At 41.0% G+C, this 16,703-nt stretch overlaps 1 protein-coding gene across 2 annotated transcripts in view; it reads right to left on the reverse strand.

The window, feature by feature from the left end:
• Nucleotides 1-533: 533 nt before the first annotated feature.
• CREB3L2 (cAMP responsive element binding protein 3 like 2) overlaps nt 534-16,703 on the reverse strand; it is a 100,518-nt gene continuing 84,348 nt past the window's right edge. For both annotated transcript variants that reach the window (XM_077469239.1, XM_077469238.1), the window contains exons 7-12: nt 14,674-14,732; nt 13,425-13,493; nt 11,639-11,738; nt 4,506-4,635; nt 3,686-3,896; nt 534-3,003 (exon numbers count right to left, since the gene is read on the reverse strand). In XM_077469239.1, coding sequence (XP_077325365.1) covers nt 2,931-3,003; nt 3,686-3,896; nt 4,506-4,635; nt 11,639-11,738; nt 13,425-13,493; nt 14,674-14,732 — 642 coding nt within the window. In that variant the 3' untranslated portion in view covers nt 534-2,930. The remainder of the gene's footprint in view (nt 3,004-3,685; nt 3,897-4,505; nt 4,636-11,638; nt 11,739-13,424; nt 13,494-14,673; nt 14,733-16,703) is intronic.

Below are 16,703 nucleotides of genomic sequence, written 5' to 3' on the forward strand. Positions count from 1 at the left end.
AATTAAAAGTAAGCAGTTAAAAATACTGTAGCTGCTGACTTTTAATAAAGGACACTTACCCATCAAAGGATCCAGCACCATCCTCACCCTAGCAGGTTCTTCAAGGGTCTTCTGCATTTTTGTGCAGGAAGCTGGTTGTGACTTTTTGCAGCTTTTTGCTGTGCTCTGCGAATGGTCCTGCAGCCTTCTGGGACCTGTGACGTGTCCCAAAAGCCTTTGGACAAAGGTAGTGGGGTCAAACTTCTGCTAGCATTGCCTAGGAGGTAGGGAGTGGGTACCTGGTTTTGACAAGTACCCACTCCCCTCCAAAATAAATTTAGGTTTTCAAATGTGATAGAGGGAGGGGGTGGAAAAGCAGAACTTCCACATTTGGGTAAAGATCCTCTTTAATATATATTTTTAAACTTTGCCCAGGCATGTGCAAAAATGGGAATGCTTTTGCTCATAATGGATAGATTTGGAGAGAGTTGAAACACTCATTGAATGTAAACATAGCGCCTTTGCCAAATGAACCACAACAATAACCACTTACGATCATGTATGCAGCTATTTTTTTATTTAGGTTTTTCCATTTTATGTTTTATAAAAAATATTATACCAAAACAGAGAAGCAAAAAAACAAAAACAAAACAGACAAAGAACAACAATGTAACCCCTTTACAGCGCCAGATACAAGATGTATAGTCCATTGTATTAAAGTAGTAAAATTGCACAGAAGTTTAAATTGCCAAATGCCGACATGGAAACTGAAAAAAGGTGAGGAATCTTAATAAATGAATTATCTATGAAATAAAGTAGTGCCAAGGGCAACGATGTGTAGAAATAAATAGTAACCAATTATATTCCAGTAAGAATGAATGGATCACAAAGTGGATTGAGCCTCCCAACCCACCCATAAATATGATTAATTTATCCATGCGCACAGTGTAGGATGTTCCTACACAGTTTCCATAAGGCTGCAGTAATGACACCAACCAGAAGTCATTGTCACATACTTTTAGGTGGCATCTTGGCCTTACAACATGGCAAATGGAGAACTTCCAGCACCATTGGGACTTGAAGCAACTTTTGATTTGGTTGCTGTGGGTTCTTGCACTTCACATGTTGCCTTATTACATAAGTGTAATGTTTTCTAGCTGTAATAGATCATAAATTACAAAATTCTCAGCAAGTCACTGGCCAGCCACTAGCTTGCAAAGTGTCATGGAATTTTGACCAAAACTAGGCAACTGCATCTCCTTTTTTAGATGGATCGGAAAGATTAACGTGCTGATATTCTGACGCTGAGCTAGTTAAAAGGTGCCTGTTATAGCAAGATAGCAGGACCTATAATTCTCACAGGGGCTTTATGATTAAGGGAAAATAGCAAATATAACTAATAAATACTATTTACAACAGCAGGAGGGACATTTAATTGGCTGCGTGGAGAGGAACGGGACTTTAGGGGCATGACTGTTTAAAACAAATAGTATGAATTGTTTAAGGACTAGAGCATCCAAAATTGATACTTTTCATCCAAAACTGGGCTTTTTGCAAAAAGAGTCTCAGTACTCCTATTGCTTCTTTGTGTAAACAATAAATGTAAAATTATACACAAATAGTAATCCACCCTTATAATGGGCATGACATGAGGGTGGAGCTGGGACCCCACATGCAGAGATGTCACCAGCGAAAGGTTAATAAGACTCAACCCACTGAAAAATCAATTCTGTTTCCATAGAAGTGTATTAACAGCAGGGCTATTAATGTCTACAAAGGGTAAGAAGACAATTAAAACAATAGCCAGGGATGTTCAGAAGGATCAGGATTTAAGGCACTGAGAGACACAGGGCAAGACTATGTTGACGTGGGACCTGAGACACATTGGAGTAATGGCTATGGAACTACTATTCCCCATATCGCATTGTATTGTCTGCAAGGACATATAGTTCCATATCAGCTGGAAAGGCACTGCTTCCATACAACTAGATTATTACAATCTATAAACACTGGATTTTAACGTCTTCCTGTTTTGGGCTGTATATTTAAAGGGCAAATCCCGTCATATAAAATACTCATCAACGTGCATAATATCAGGTGTAATGAACTTGCCATTCCTCTTTTTGAATTCTGAGCTGCAGAAGCAGTCCCCTATTGCACACAATTTAAAATTTATCTCTCCTAAGCTGAAACAAAAGTTTTTACTTTTAAAAAGGGAGAAGGATTGCCCGTTGGCTGGCATTGTATTATGTGTAAAGGATGTTATGCTGTCTGAAAACTTGTCTGAGACAGGCTATTATAGTTCCTCCTGTAGTCCCATAATTTCCAATTTTCCTTTTATGTCCTCCAGTCAATGCATTAAAATAAAAAATAAACTATTCGCCTTGCATATTTGGATTCAATTTTGCATTCAGCTTGGAGTTTTCCCTATACATTTTAGAAATTCTGTTCTTTTGTTTCATCTATTCCCTTCTATATTCCTTTTGTGATCGTTTCCCGGTCTTTATATAAGGCAACATCATTATATAAAATATATATCTTATTTCATAGGCTTATCTTATAGTTAACTATCTGGCTTTGAAATATCCAGGTTGCCTCGGCTTGTCTTTATTCCATTTTTGGTGGGGTAAACTGAACAGGCATGGGATATATAATTTATTAACATATAAATGTTTTTGTCCCGAGTCCTTTAAAAAAAAAAGGACCACTGAAATGATTCCACTTTGAGGATTTTGCTGGAGGCATACGGAAGGTCCAGAGGTACCTTGCAAAGTCTTGCTTGCTACGATCGTAGATTTCCTGCCAATGTCAGGTCTTGGGTCCCGACCTATGTCACCCGTCAAGCGGGGTTTAGTCCAAAAAGGCCAGGTCTGTGTGGGAACTTGTTGGGTGACTGCAAGTGTTTGGGAAGAGGGGTTTGTGGAAAGAGAAGGTGGATAAAGGATCATCCATTAGGAAGTAGCATTCACTCGCCTGTCGAGTTCTATTACTTTCGTTTCATTCTTTCCAAAATCCGAAGTATACCTGAAAGAAAGAAAGAAAAGGAGGATCAAACACTGAACCTTTTAAACAGAATCCTTCTGTTGGACTGAGTTTTCATTCTGCATATTCCAATTACCCGGTATGGAGAAAAGTTCAAACAGACAAAAATCCAAATTGATGTGCTGGCTAATATTAATGACCAAAATCTATTGAGCTTTTTTGTAAAACCTTCTACATCACCTTTACTATTCCTAATGCCACCCATGTGCAAGGGGCTAAGGGGCGACTGCGCTGGACTGACTCACTCAGTTGAGGGTCTGTGAGTGGGTGACAGTAGGGGAAAACTGGGAGAGTTCACTCCCCATGATTAACAGAGGGGTGGTGGTGAGGGGCTTGGGCTGCTACCTCTGGGTATGGCCTTAAGGCCGTTTCTGCATATACTTGTAGGGGTAGGTAAAAGGAGCACCCTATATCCATTTAGAAGCAAAATGAAGGTAAATATATAGTCGTTTTATTGAAAGTAGCAAAAAAATATTTTCAGAAAAAGGTAATCAATGACAGCCCTCATTTAGTAGCAGGTGGCAGGTCCACCCCAGCTGTGGTAAATGCAGTCAATTCCAGTGGGGCTTGGAAGAGGTCTATGTCCCCTAAAACCTCTGCATAAAATGAAGGCCATCCATACAGCTAGTATAAAGAGTTTGACGGTGTTCCCCGCTATTCTCACCTGTGCCGTACTATTCCATCTCGACTGTCATTGGACAGGGTGTACGATTTCTCCTGGGATCGGTTGATCTCCTCTATTGCTGCTTTGTGATGCTGAGAGATGATCTCTGCACCCCTGTCCCAGGCATCATGTGAATCAACGGTCACTGCAGAGCTGTGCAGCTCTTCCCAGCCATGATGCTCCTCGAAGATCAAGAGACTCCTAGAACGCACTAAGACAACAAGAAGTCCATAAATAACCTGTACTGAAAGTATCTTGCCATGTTCCTACACATTAACCATTTCGTGACCACCAATTCCTAGATGCCTAGACCAAAGTTTAGCAGCTTTGGTTAACTTGACTATAAGGCCTTGTGTCAGTGGGAGATAGCCTGTTAGACTAATGGTATATTTGGATTTTATTTTGTACATTGTTTTAATAAATTCTCTCTTATTTTTAAATTTAAGCTGCTGTTAGTTAAAAATGTTCTTTCAAATGCAATTTACACTAAACAGCTTATAATAATTTAATAAAGTTTTCAAATACATTTTTATAGTGGGTACACCAGTTTAACAGCTGCAGCCTGCTGTCTGCTGCTGCTGCCAATGTGCCTCTTTCTTTCTATGCAGGGCACAATGACAGCTGAGCTGGAGGGTTTATTTTGTAAGCAAATCCATGTGATTTTCATTGGGAACCAGTGGTAGAGTGCTTCCTAGTGGTACAAAAGCAGAGCTGTCAGTTACAACACATTATGGGTAAGGAGCAGCTCACTTGGAACACCTTGCAAGGGAATGTTAATGTAGTGTTTGCAGGTGGAAAGAGGTTATTAGGTCCGACATACCTATTGATGCTGCATATGATTCCGGTGCTGAATGTCTGCTTGGTTCCTGCACTGTCTTGGTGGCCGATGGGTAGGGGTCAAAGGTCTGTGTGAAGCTTCCAAACATGATTGCAAAGCACAAAACCACCACCTGAGGGAACACAGGAGAAAGACTTAAAGCAAGTTGTATACAGTTTTCGTCACACTCAGCATAATGCAGCCCCTTAACCATTCCTAAGTGACATCACTAAAGCAGCCACTTTAAGAACCAACCTTCCAATACTCTGGTGGCATCCCTAAAGTAGCTCTTTTGAGACCTGGACCATTATTATCATACGTTAAGCCTATCAATCCATTAGTGTATGTCTGGGCAAAATAAAAAATCACAACATCTCTGTAATACATACACATTCTCCATGCTTTACGTCTCCTTAAGAGCACTGCAAGTACAGAAAAATACCTGTTGATTCTTTCAGAAATCCAGTGAGCTCTCAATTTCTTGTCTGAAGTGGCAAAGATGCCTTTGCTGCACTAAAATACCAAGCAGTGTTGTCAGCGGTTGCCAGTTCTCCTCTGCTGGACAACACAACACCTTCCCTTTCCTAATTTCTATTAAATATGGGGGACGTTCTGCAGTCCATCGGGAGAGGGTTGACAACACTGCTTACGATTTCAGTGCAGCAGAGGCATTTGTCAGTCACTACAGGAGGTTAGGGGCACACTGGATTTCTGGCAGAACAACAGGTGTTTTTATATACTAACAGAGACAAAACAAGGGGAAATGTGCAGTAGACATGAACCAAGTATACATTTCTAATTTTGCCCTGACATATACTTTAAGTGACCCCTTCCTTTGCCCATGAAGGGCAAAGTAAAAGGATCACTTAACACACCCATCTCCCTCGTCTTTTCGCCTTTCCTCACTCCTATGCTGCTGTGTTCTCACACTGGGCCTAGAGAAACTCTTGTGTAACCTCCAAACTTTTTTGTCGAAGCTCACTCAATTAGGCAGAATTAAATGCTTTCACATGGGAGAAGGTGAGTGAATCACATGCTAACCTTTAGGCCTTGTTTAGAAGGAACCAGTCTTTACCATACCCTATGAAAAGCAATCCACAATAGATAAGGGATGGTCAGGTGATACAAAAGGTAATAATTGTGGGGGGATGAGCTGATGGACAAAATAAAAGTACAGCTGCTGAGTGGGGGCAGATAAGGCTTCTCTAAAGAGAGGGATTTTCAGGGATCACCTAAAGTGTAGGAGACCGTAGGACAAATGAAGGTAGAGAGTTCCAGAGGATAGGAGAGGCTCTGGGGAAGTCATGGAGGCGAGACTTTAAGGAGGCGATGAGGGAGCTAGAGCAGGAGGTTGTGGGAGAAACAAAGAGAGCAATATGGTTGATATTTTGAGACGAGTTTAGTGTAGCTGGGTGCAGAGTTGTAGATGGCTTTGTAAGTTGTTGTTTGTGTTTTTAATTTTAGTCGATGGGTGAGCAGAAACCAATGAAGGGATTGGCAGGGAAAGGTAGCAGACACTGAACGACATGTGTAAGACCCCCCTCTGACTGCATGTTATCTATTAGATGGGTGATTGGGAAGGGGTAAAACTGTAGTTCGACTGCCGTTTTTACCACCCCCTTGCTGTCCATGTAAATGAGGCCTTACTGGGAAGTTCTAGGCATTTCACGTTGGCTTAAAGTGGTTGTAAACCCTCACATATATCTAGTGAAGTGAATAGCCTCAGATGATACACAGAGATGAAACAAATCCTCCTACATAAGTTTTACTTGTATATCGACAGCCTTCCCCTTTCTACACCCTTTCAAAAGTGTAGCTCATGTCAAAAATATTTCTTCATCTTTCGTCAGTACATAGGGAAGGGTGGAGAGACTGCATTTACACTGTGTGAGAGCTGATTGGAGGAAGGGGACACCCCCATCCACATAGGCAGAGGAACGAAGGAACATGCAGAGCTGTAGTCTGAATAGACAAGCTTCAGTGCTTATCTACCTCTAAGCTCACTCCTCGACACAAGTTTTCAGCTACTGTTATCTCATGTGTCAGAGAACTTGTCAGAAGTAGCTTATGCCGATAACAGAGGAATGAAGCACCAGAGAGAAATTACACTTAAAGCTTTGGAGAGAGACAACTAAACACTACAGGTATACGTGCTTAGTTCAAATTTCATGAATGGGGTTTACAACCACTTTAAACGAGCAGAGGAACAGCAAGGGAAAAGTGGTCTCCTACTGGGAAGGGCTAGTTGACTATTTTACTTTTTTTTGGGTAAACAAAAGGAGCACTTAAAGTAACAACTTCAAGGGATAAATAGCCTGCAAACGTTTCATGTTCCAGACGCTGTGATACAAAATGGTCACCGCCGCTTTGTGTTTACGAGAGGAGGACTTCACCAAGGACGTGTTCTAATTATGGTGTGACCAAGCACAATGAAACCATGACCTGGGAAGATCTAGTTTCGTTATATTTAGAAAGGTTTAGATTAATGGATAAACTGTGTAATAGATGCCACAGGGAGAAAAAGGAACGTAAATAGATCCTTTAAACAAAGCAAAGGTTAAAATGGCTCAGTTGTTCCATTCAGGCTATTCTAGGTACTCTCAAGAAGCTGAAACATACCCACAAATGTGAGCCAATCTGTCTGAAACACAACTATGGACAATTTAAAAAACCACATGAACGAAAAGAGCGTGGCTCAAAAGTAACCAATGAGATTCCACTTAGAAAAACAGACAGCTGGAGTCTGCTTCCTTTCGCCAGCACAGATACTTTCATCTAGTTTACAAAGATTAGCTCCTACACTGTACAACCTGTAATCCAGGATATCCAAAGGAACCCAAAAAAAATTGAATCCATTTCACTTCACCAGTCTTTAGATTTTGTGCTGCAATAGTAACTGGTTATCTTGCCAGAATTCCTTGTGACTTCCTGTGAGCTAAACGAATACATCAATCTTTCCCCAGCTTCCTTCTGTGAGCTACAAGAGAAGACCTTCCTATGTAATGGACATGCAGTGTGGAAGAGAGGCTAGTAGTCCGAGTCAAGCGAGCAATCTAGAGACTGGTCTCCCTTCACAGGTACAGTGCAGTGAGTAAGCGTTGTCACCCTAGGACAGGAAGAGCTAGGCACAGCAGGATTACCAGATGGATATGGTACAACAGAACATAAACGTCACATGTAATGACTTATCTTTGCTCACTGCAGCTTTTGGGAAGAGAGACAATATTAAGTGCACGGGGGATGAGAATTTGTGAAGTACCAGGAAGTATAATACTCCTGGTCACAATGGTGAAAACGTACGAGGACAAGTACGAGTCATGAAATGCTGGGTTATAGCATGGTCCAAGTTTCATGAGAAAACCTTTTTTTTTAAATTCATGTGAAGCTGGATGTGTTTAATTATGAAGACCTATGAGAAATACAATATCTCACAAAAGTGAGTACAACCCTCACATTTTTGTTTTTTATTTTATTATACCTTTTCATGTGACAACACTGAAGAAATGACACTTTGCTATAATGTAAAGTAGTGAGTGTGCATCTTGTAGAACAGTGTAAATTTGCTGTCCCCTCAAAATAACTCAACACACAGCCATTAATGTCTAAACTGGTGGCAACAAAAGCGAGTACAGCCGTAAGTGAAAATGTCCAAGTTGGGCCCAAAGTGTCAATATTTTGTGTGACCACCATTATTTTCCTGCACTGCCTTAACCCTCTTGGGCATGAAGTTCACCAGAGCTTCACAGGTTGCCACTGGAGTCCTCTTCCACTCCTCCATGACAACATCACGGAGCTGGTGAATGTTAGAGACCTTGCGCTCCTCCACCTTCCGTTTGAGAATGCCCCACAGATGCTCAATAGGGTTTAGGTCTGGAGACATGCTTATCCAGTCCATCACCTTTACCCTCAGCTTCTTTAGCAAGGCAGTGGTCGTCTTGGAGGTGTGTTTGGGGTCGATATGATGTTGGAATACTGCCCTGTGGCCCAGTCTCCGAAGGGAAGGGATCATACTCTACTTCAGTATGTCACAGTACATGTTGGCATTCATGGTTCCCTCAATGAACTGTAGCTCCCCAGTGGTGGCAGCACTCATGCAGCCCCAGACCATGACACTCCCACCACCATACTTGATTGTAGGCAAGACACACTTGTCTTTGTACTCCTCACCTGGTTGCCGCCACACACGCTTGACACCATCTGATCCAAATAAGGTTATCTTGGTCTCATCAGAGCAGAGGACATGGTTCCAGTAATCCATGTCCTTAATCTGCTTAAATTTAGCAAACTGTTTGAGGGCTTAATTGAACATCATCTTTACAAGAGGCATCCTTTTGGGATGACAGGCATGCAGACCAATTTGATTCAGTGTGCGGCATATGATCTAAGCACTGACTGGCTGACCCCCCCCCACACACACACACACACACACCCCTTCAACCTCTGCAGCAATGCTGGCAGCACTCATACTTCTATTTCCCAAAGAGAACCTCTGGATATGCTGCTGAGCACGTGCACACTTCTTTGGTTGACCATGACAAGGCCTGTTCTGAGTGGAACCTGTCCTGTTAAACCAATGGATGGTCTTGGCCATCATGCTACAGCTCAGTTTCAGGGTCTTGGAAATCTTCTTATAGCCTAGGCCATCTCTATGTAGAGCAACAATTAATTTTTTTCAGATCCTCAGAGAGTTCTTTGCCATGAGGTGCCATGTTGAACTTCCAGTGACCAGTATGAGAGAGTGAGAGCAATAACACCAAATTTAACACACCTGCTCCCCCATTCACACCTGAGACCTTGTAACACTAAGGAGTCACATGACACCGGGGAGGGAAAACGGTTAATTGGGCCCAATTCAGACATTTTCACTTAGAGGTGTACTCACTTTTGTTGCCAGCGATTTAGACATTAATGGCTGTGTGTTGAGTTATTTTCAGGGGACAGCAAATTTACACTGTTATACAAGCTGTACACTCACTACTTTACATTGTAGCAAAGTGTAATTTCTTCAGTGTTGTCACATGAAAAGATATGTGACATGTGCTTATGTGTGGTTTGCAATTTTGTCACTTTGATCCTTCACCCACAAAATTGTTATAGCTGTGTTTCGTTTTTGTTTTTTTTACTTTTTAATTGTTATGATCTGTGTGCCCACTAGATGGCAGAATCATACTTTACTATATATTTCAATACGGCAGTGTTGTCACATGAAAAGATAGAATAAAATATTTACAAAAATGTGAGGGGTGTAGTCACTTTTGTGAAATACTGTACATTAGCCTGGAAAATGTTAAAGGCATTGACCTCATTTATATTGAATTTAAAATAAAAAAAATGGGCTTTGAGTGCACCATCTCTCTTCTATTTCTGTATAGCATAGGGGTGCAAATTAAATGCATCTAAACCCTAGAACAATATATTGAAGCTTACCAGTCCTTATATGTAGTGGCAGTATTCGTTTTTATTTTTTAGGCTAGGTTCACACTAGAACATGGTGCGGGAAACCCACAATGCGTGCACATTTCCCGCACTGCATTCAAAGCGCACTTACAGTTAGGGAAAAAAGTATTTGATCCCCTGCTGATTTTGTACATTTGCCCACTGACAAAGAAAGGATCAGTCTATAATTTTAATGGTAGGTTTATTTTAACAGTGAGAGACAGAATAACAAACGCATTTCAAAAAAGTTAAAAATTGATTTGCATGTTAATGAGTGAAATAAGTATTTGACCCCTTCGCAAAACATGACTTGGTACTTGGTAGCAAAACCCTTGTTGGCAATCATAGGGGTCAGATGTTTCTTGTAGTTGGCCACCAGGTTTGTACACATCTCAGGAGGGATTTTGTCCCACTCCTCTTTGCAGATCCTCTCCAAGTCATTAAGGTTTCGAGGCTGACGTTTGGTAACTCGAACCTTCAGCTCTCTCCATATATTTTCTATGGGATTAAGGTCTGGAGACTGGCTAGGCCACTAAATGAACTTAATAAGCTTATTCTTGAGCCACTTCTTTGTTGCCTTGGCCGTGTTTTTTGGGTCATTGTCATGCTGGAATACCCATCCACGACCCATTTTCAATGCCCTGGCTGAGGGAAGAAGGCTCTCACTCAAGATTTGACGGTACATGGCCCCGTCCATCGTCCCTTTGATGTGGTGAAGTTTTCTTGTCCCCCTAGCAGAAAAACACCCCCAAAGCATAATGTTTCCACCTCTATGTTTGACGGTGGGGATGGTGTTCTTGGGGTCATAGGCAGCATTCCTCCTCCAAACATGGTGAGTTCAGTTGATGCCAAAGAGCTTGATTTTGGTCTCATCTGACCACAACATTTTCACCCAGTTCTCCTCTGAATCATTCAGATGTTCATTAGCAAACATCAGATAGATGGATGGGCAGTCGCTGCATGATTTCAGTCCTTCGCGGTGTAGTGTGTTACCAATTGTTTTCTTGGTGACTATGATCCTAGCTCCATTGAGATCATTGACAAGATTCTCCTGTGTAGTTCTGAGCCGATTCCTCACTGTTCTCATAATCATTGAAACTCCACGAGATGAGATCTCGCATGGAGCCCCAGACCAAGGGAGATCGACAGTCATTTTGTGTTTCTTCCATTTGCGAATAATTTCACCAACTGTTGTCACCCTCTCACCAAGCTGCTTGGTGGTGGTCTTTTAGCCCATTCCAGCCTTGTGTAGGTCCACAATCTTGTCCCTGACATCCTTGGACAGCTCTTTGGTCTTGGCCATGATGGAGAGATTGGAATCTGATTGATTGTTTCTGTGGACAGGTGTATAGAAGACACCTGGGAGCCAGAAATCTTGTGGATTGATAGGGAATAAAATACTTATTTCACTCATTAAAATGCAAATCAATTTATACATTTTTTTTTAAATGCGTTTTTCTGGATATTTTTGTTCTTATTCTGTCTCTCACTGTTAAAACAAACCTACTATTAAAATTGTAGCATGATCATTTCTTTGTCAGTGGGCAAACGTACAAAATCAGCAGAGGATCAAATACTTTTTTGCCTTCACTAGGTTGAAAAAAAATTGGCAACATCACAAACACTTAAGGCATCATGGAAAGGAGGCAGAGTAAATTTAGACTGCAATTCATACAGTGGATATCAGGACTGGTACTCACCATCAGACAGGTGCCAGTTTGGGTGCTCGCTGCTTTGTATGAGCGGTTAACTTTTCCGGCTACCATGGTCTGGAGACGCTGCAGCTGCTGCAAGAGGGTCCTGAGGAAGAAAGATAACATGGAGGAGAATTAAAAGGCATGTCAGGTATGAAAACAAGCTTTAGTTACCGAGGGGCATATTGCTAAACTCAGCAAAACTACTTATTTTCATATCATTGCAGTCCTTAATAATTAGCTGCTATATTTCACTTGTCTTTTTCCAATTTCTAAAACCTTCATCACTATTAGGGTACTTGTGCACAATACTGATGTTTGAACATCAGTATTCATGGCCAAAATGTATTGTATTTATTTTACGTGCATTTGCACATACGCACGTACACAAAATAAACTCATGCTCTCAGAATGGAATTTTAAGCTCCTCAGATGAACAACTGACAGACGTAGTTGTGTATTTGCTCATATATGCTCATATGCAGATAAAATATGATTCAGCACAGATTTCTGTATTTTTTTTCTACTTATCTATGCATAGCACATATTTATGCAATTGTTAAAAACAACATGCTGCATTTAGATCAGTTAAAGAAAAAACATGTTAGCATAAAAGCGCTGCATTTTTAGGCAGCAGTTTGCAAAAGGGCTTATACACAATTTAAATATCGTCCAACAGTTAGTGCAGTACATTACAAAATAAAGGGAGACAATACAGTGACAATTCAGGAGGGTTAGGTGCACCTTGCTTGTGAAAATTCACAATGCAGTTCTGATACTGAAGTGTCCAAAGATGGCGGATAGCAGGCAGACAGAGGAGAACAATGGTGCAACATGTCCAAACTATGCCCAATAAAGCAGTGGTGTCACAAGCATATAAAAGTTAGGCAGCCGAGGCGCCAAGACGAAATTGGTTGTTGCTGTTGCGACCTGGGGTTTGTTGAGCCCTGGTACTGTGTTAACATGCGCTGCATTAGGGTAGCCCTTCTAATCAATTTGCTGCCAACACACCTAAACGCCCGCTGTGTGATTCAGCTCACTGCAATAGGTTGTCTTAGTGTATTGTGGTGCTATTCAAAATGAATGGAACTTCAGCACATGTAACATGAGTTTCTGAATGTTACTACAACCCATACATGTAATGGGTCTGAAGGGCCTGTATACAGTATGGCTCTCCACTGAACTTTTCAGCCAACTGGCAGGAGACAGCTTAGCTTTAGACCAAATAATCTACAGCTTTGGGGTTGCCTCTCTTTAGCTTTTCCAAGCAAAATGCTGCCTATGCAGATACTCTGAGCTAAATGCTCTTCTAAACCAATGTAATCTTAACAGGCTCTAAAAGTAAATTCCAAAAACTATAGCACAATATCTTCAGAATACCAAGAACTACAGTTTAGACACTAGGGGGCACCATTGCACTATCATAAAAACATCAGCTGTGCATAATGTATAGACAGGGACCTATTTTTTTCCAAAATACTTTTAACTGTTAACTTTAATAAAGGCATAAAGCTGGCCATACACTATACAATTTTCTTTATAAATACTTTCAACTATGAAGTGCAAGGGCATGCCTGATTGTTTACAAATTGAAAGTGCTTAGATTGGACCTCATATATGGTTTTGATTAATCTAAAAGGAAAAATGTACAAGAAAATTGTATAATTTATGGCCATCCTTACTCATGTTACACATTATACCACCCAATCCGAAATTGGTTGGTAGTGCAGCAATAGGGACACAGAATTCTACCCTCATGATAATTATTAGAGAAAAGGAAGCATTATCTTACCTGTTAGCAGTTTCTAGAACTTCCACTTTCTTACGCAAATCGCTGTTTTCTGAAGAACAATTCTCCACCCTAAGGACACAGCATAGAGATCTGGTTAGTGAGTTGAGCTGGTAATTTTCTCTGGTTTTGTCTTTCATGCGTGTGCCCTTCCATGTGTTCCTGGCTGTGAAGGCCAAGTATAGGTGGGGCCAGGGGCCATTTCTTTGCTACTGGTATCAATTTAGTCAGGGGACACACTGGGCACCTTTTCTACCATTGTGCTATGTGACCAGTGTACCCCCTGTGCATTTAAGGACTGGGCTAGCTCCAGGCCCATCTTCCCCTAATCCCTCCATTAAAATGCATGTGCTCCCACTGTGGAGACGCTTATAAATTCAGTAGTATTAGGAATGCAAGCAATACACAGGGTGCCATGAAGAGGCCTTGCAGCTTAGGCATGTGCTTGCAAATATGTGCTAAGTAAACCCGTTTTTAACGCAGACTGTTGGACAGGTTAATTTGGTTGGTAAGCAGACTGGTTGGTGATTTGAGATGGGAATTTTCTCTGGTTTTGTCTTTCATGCATTTGCCCTTCCATGTTCTCCTTTTTGTGAAGGCCAGTTATAGGTGGGGGCAGGCGGCCATCTCTTTGTTAATAGCGATCAGTCAGACCAAACCCAGGGGGAGATACATAACAGTCCCTGGGTCCTAATGATGTCATAAATGCTTAAAGTAGAAGACTTGCTGCAGCAGCTGATCAAATTAAGTGTTTCAACAGTCTCATTCGAAAGAAGTCGATCTACCAATCAGCTCCTGCTTAACAAAGAGGGCAACACACACAGATCGAAATTTAGATGGTCACGGCTGAATTTCAATCTGTGTGTACTCAGAATAACGGTAGAGAGATAACAACACTGCCTCTGCTGCAATGAAATCCAAAGCAGTGCTGTCAACCCTGCTTAAGTTCTTCCTGCTGTACTAAAAAACACCCCCTTTATGTTATGGAGGTGAGGAGAGGGGAAGAGATGTTCTGTAGTTCAGCATGGGCTAACAATGTTGCATGGGAGGTGTTATTAGCTGCCTATAGGGGGTTAGTAGCTCACTGAATTTTAACAGGTATTTTTCTTTACTTGCCTCATTTTATAATGAAACAAAACATGCTGAAATGTGCAGGTATTAGAGTATTGTACTAAATTGTGTTTTTATTTTTTTTATTTTGCATGTAAACTTTCTAAACTTGATATAGTAAAAATCACTGCGATCCAATTACCTCTTCTCCAAGCTGTCCATATACTCTTTTTTCTTTCTTCGACTTTCCTGGGCTGAGATCTGCAGAGATAAACATATGTTAGGGTATTTGACTAGCAGTAATATTACATGGAGACTTTGACTTCCATTAAATACAAAATGACTTTCTTGATACCTTCAAACAACATCTCTAATAAACCCAAAAACCTGTGAATGGAATTGAGAGGTTTAATTTCTGATACTTCAACATAAACTGGTGGCATAACTCAGTTTGAAACCCAATGAGCTTTCCAAATGCCACGTTCAGCTAATAACTCAGATTTTCAGCCACTACACAAACCATAGCTAGAGCTTGGCTGTAGGATTTGCTCTCCCTCGTGGAAGTACAATCCAAGATCCATTGGATGCTCATCAACGACAAATTTACTGATACAATGCATAGCTTTCATAATGCCTGGGGCACGTGGATTTCACACTTTAGGCCACCGGAATATGACCACCGCTTACTCGACTTATGAGTAATGGACCCAACCACCCATCACTGAGTCATGGTCCCCATACCCCCTGGGATGCTCCTCCTCAGAATCCCACCACTCCACCCCCCCCCCCCCCCCCACTTTGTTCCTCTTCTTCACTTCCATTCACTACTTCAGTATATCCTCTATGACCCTCAATTGAAGCCCCGTTAGAGCCCGAGATGCCACATTACTTTCTTTCCAGTATGCTGAACATTCGTAAGCACTTTGTATGGCTGACTTGCATGCCAGGCTAGTGTCATTGTTATCTTCTTATGGTTCTGTATTTACTGCTTTTAAAATCAATAAATACAGTTTTTTATTTATTTTTATATATAAAAAAAAAAAAAAAAAAAAAAAAGACTAAGAATTTTTTTTTTATTTATATGGAGTTTTCTTTAAAAATGTATGCAGGGAGTGTCCAAGCATTGGATAGGTAAGAATTAACAGCAGATTTGTGTTGCCTTTCCACATACTTTAAGATTACAATGGGGTTTAAAACGTATCCAAGTAAAAAAAATAAAAAATTGATATATTGCAGGTTACCAGTAAGGTAAAAAATGTAAAGTGATAATATATAAATAAGGCACACACAAAAAAAGCAGCGAATAAAATAAACCACACGAAATACAGCTCCTCTGTTGCAAAAAGCAAAATTTGATGATTTTCCAGACGCACATTACTTAATAGTAGACGTCAGGGCTAATAAGATTAAATCTGCTCCCATCCAATTCTAAGCCCTATACTAATTATCCTGTTATGGAAAGATGTCTATACTTACCCAATTCTAAGGGAGGTCTGGTCACCTGATCAGCTCCCACTGCCGACTTCAGAGGAGAAGAGGGACAGCAGACAACGGATGCCCCACAGTAAGTCTCTGGGTCCCGCCAAGGCACTGCAGTCATTGTCGCTGCTCTCTCCAGCAGCTGGCAGAGGATAGATCACGTGACCGGACCAGAGCGCCCTTAGATAAGGTAAGTATACATATACATATTATTAAGGGGGAATATACATATACATACATACATACATACATATATATATACACATATATATATATATATATACACACACATACACACACACACACATATATATATATATATGTTGGAATCAGACAGGAATTATTATTATACATCTACACCGCTGTTTGTACAGCCGAACGCAGCCATGTTGATGTTTGCATGACACATGTTTAGAATGTATAGAGGAATGTGGCAGAATCTGCATATCAAAGGAGTTACCTTCAGCCCAAATGGTGCACACAAGCTTCAAAGAGATTGATGACAAAGACGGCCCAGGGCACATCAGATGGGACTGGCCACAAAGCCAAATATGGCAGAACAGTCAGTAATATTAGGAGGGCTGTCATGTGAACACTGATTGGTCCAAACCAAATGGGACTGGCAGTAGGGTGTGGTATGGCTGAGGTATGTTTGACAAAAAGTGTTGTGACCTGAGATCTCTCTCTCTGTCCCTCTGTATTCCATCAGGAGACCCAGTCATGAGGTGTGGCTGCGAAGGTCGGATAAGTATG

The sequence above is a fragment of the Lithobates pipiens genome, unplaced genomic scaffold (genome assembly GCF_037356315.1).
Source record: "Lithobates pipiens isolate NorthernLeopardFrog02 unplaced genomic scaffold, aLitPip1_a1.2 Scaffold_8, whole genome shotgun sequence".
Classification (NCBI taxonomy): Eukaryota; Metazoa; Chordata; class Amphibia; order Anura; family Ranidae; genus Lithobates; species Lithobates pipiens.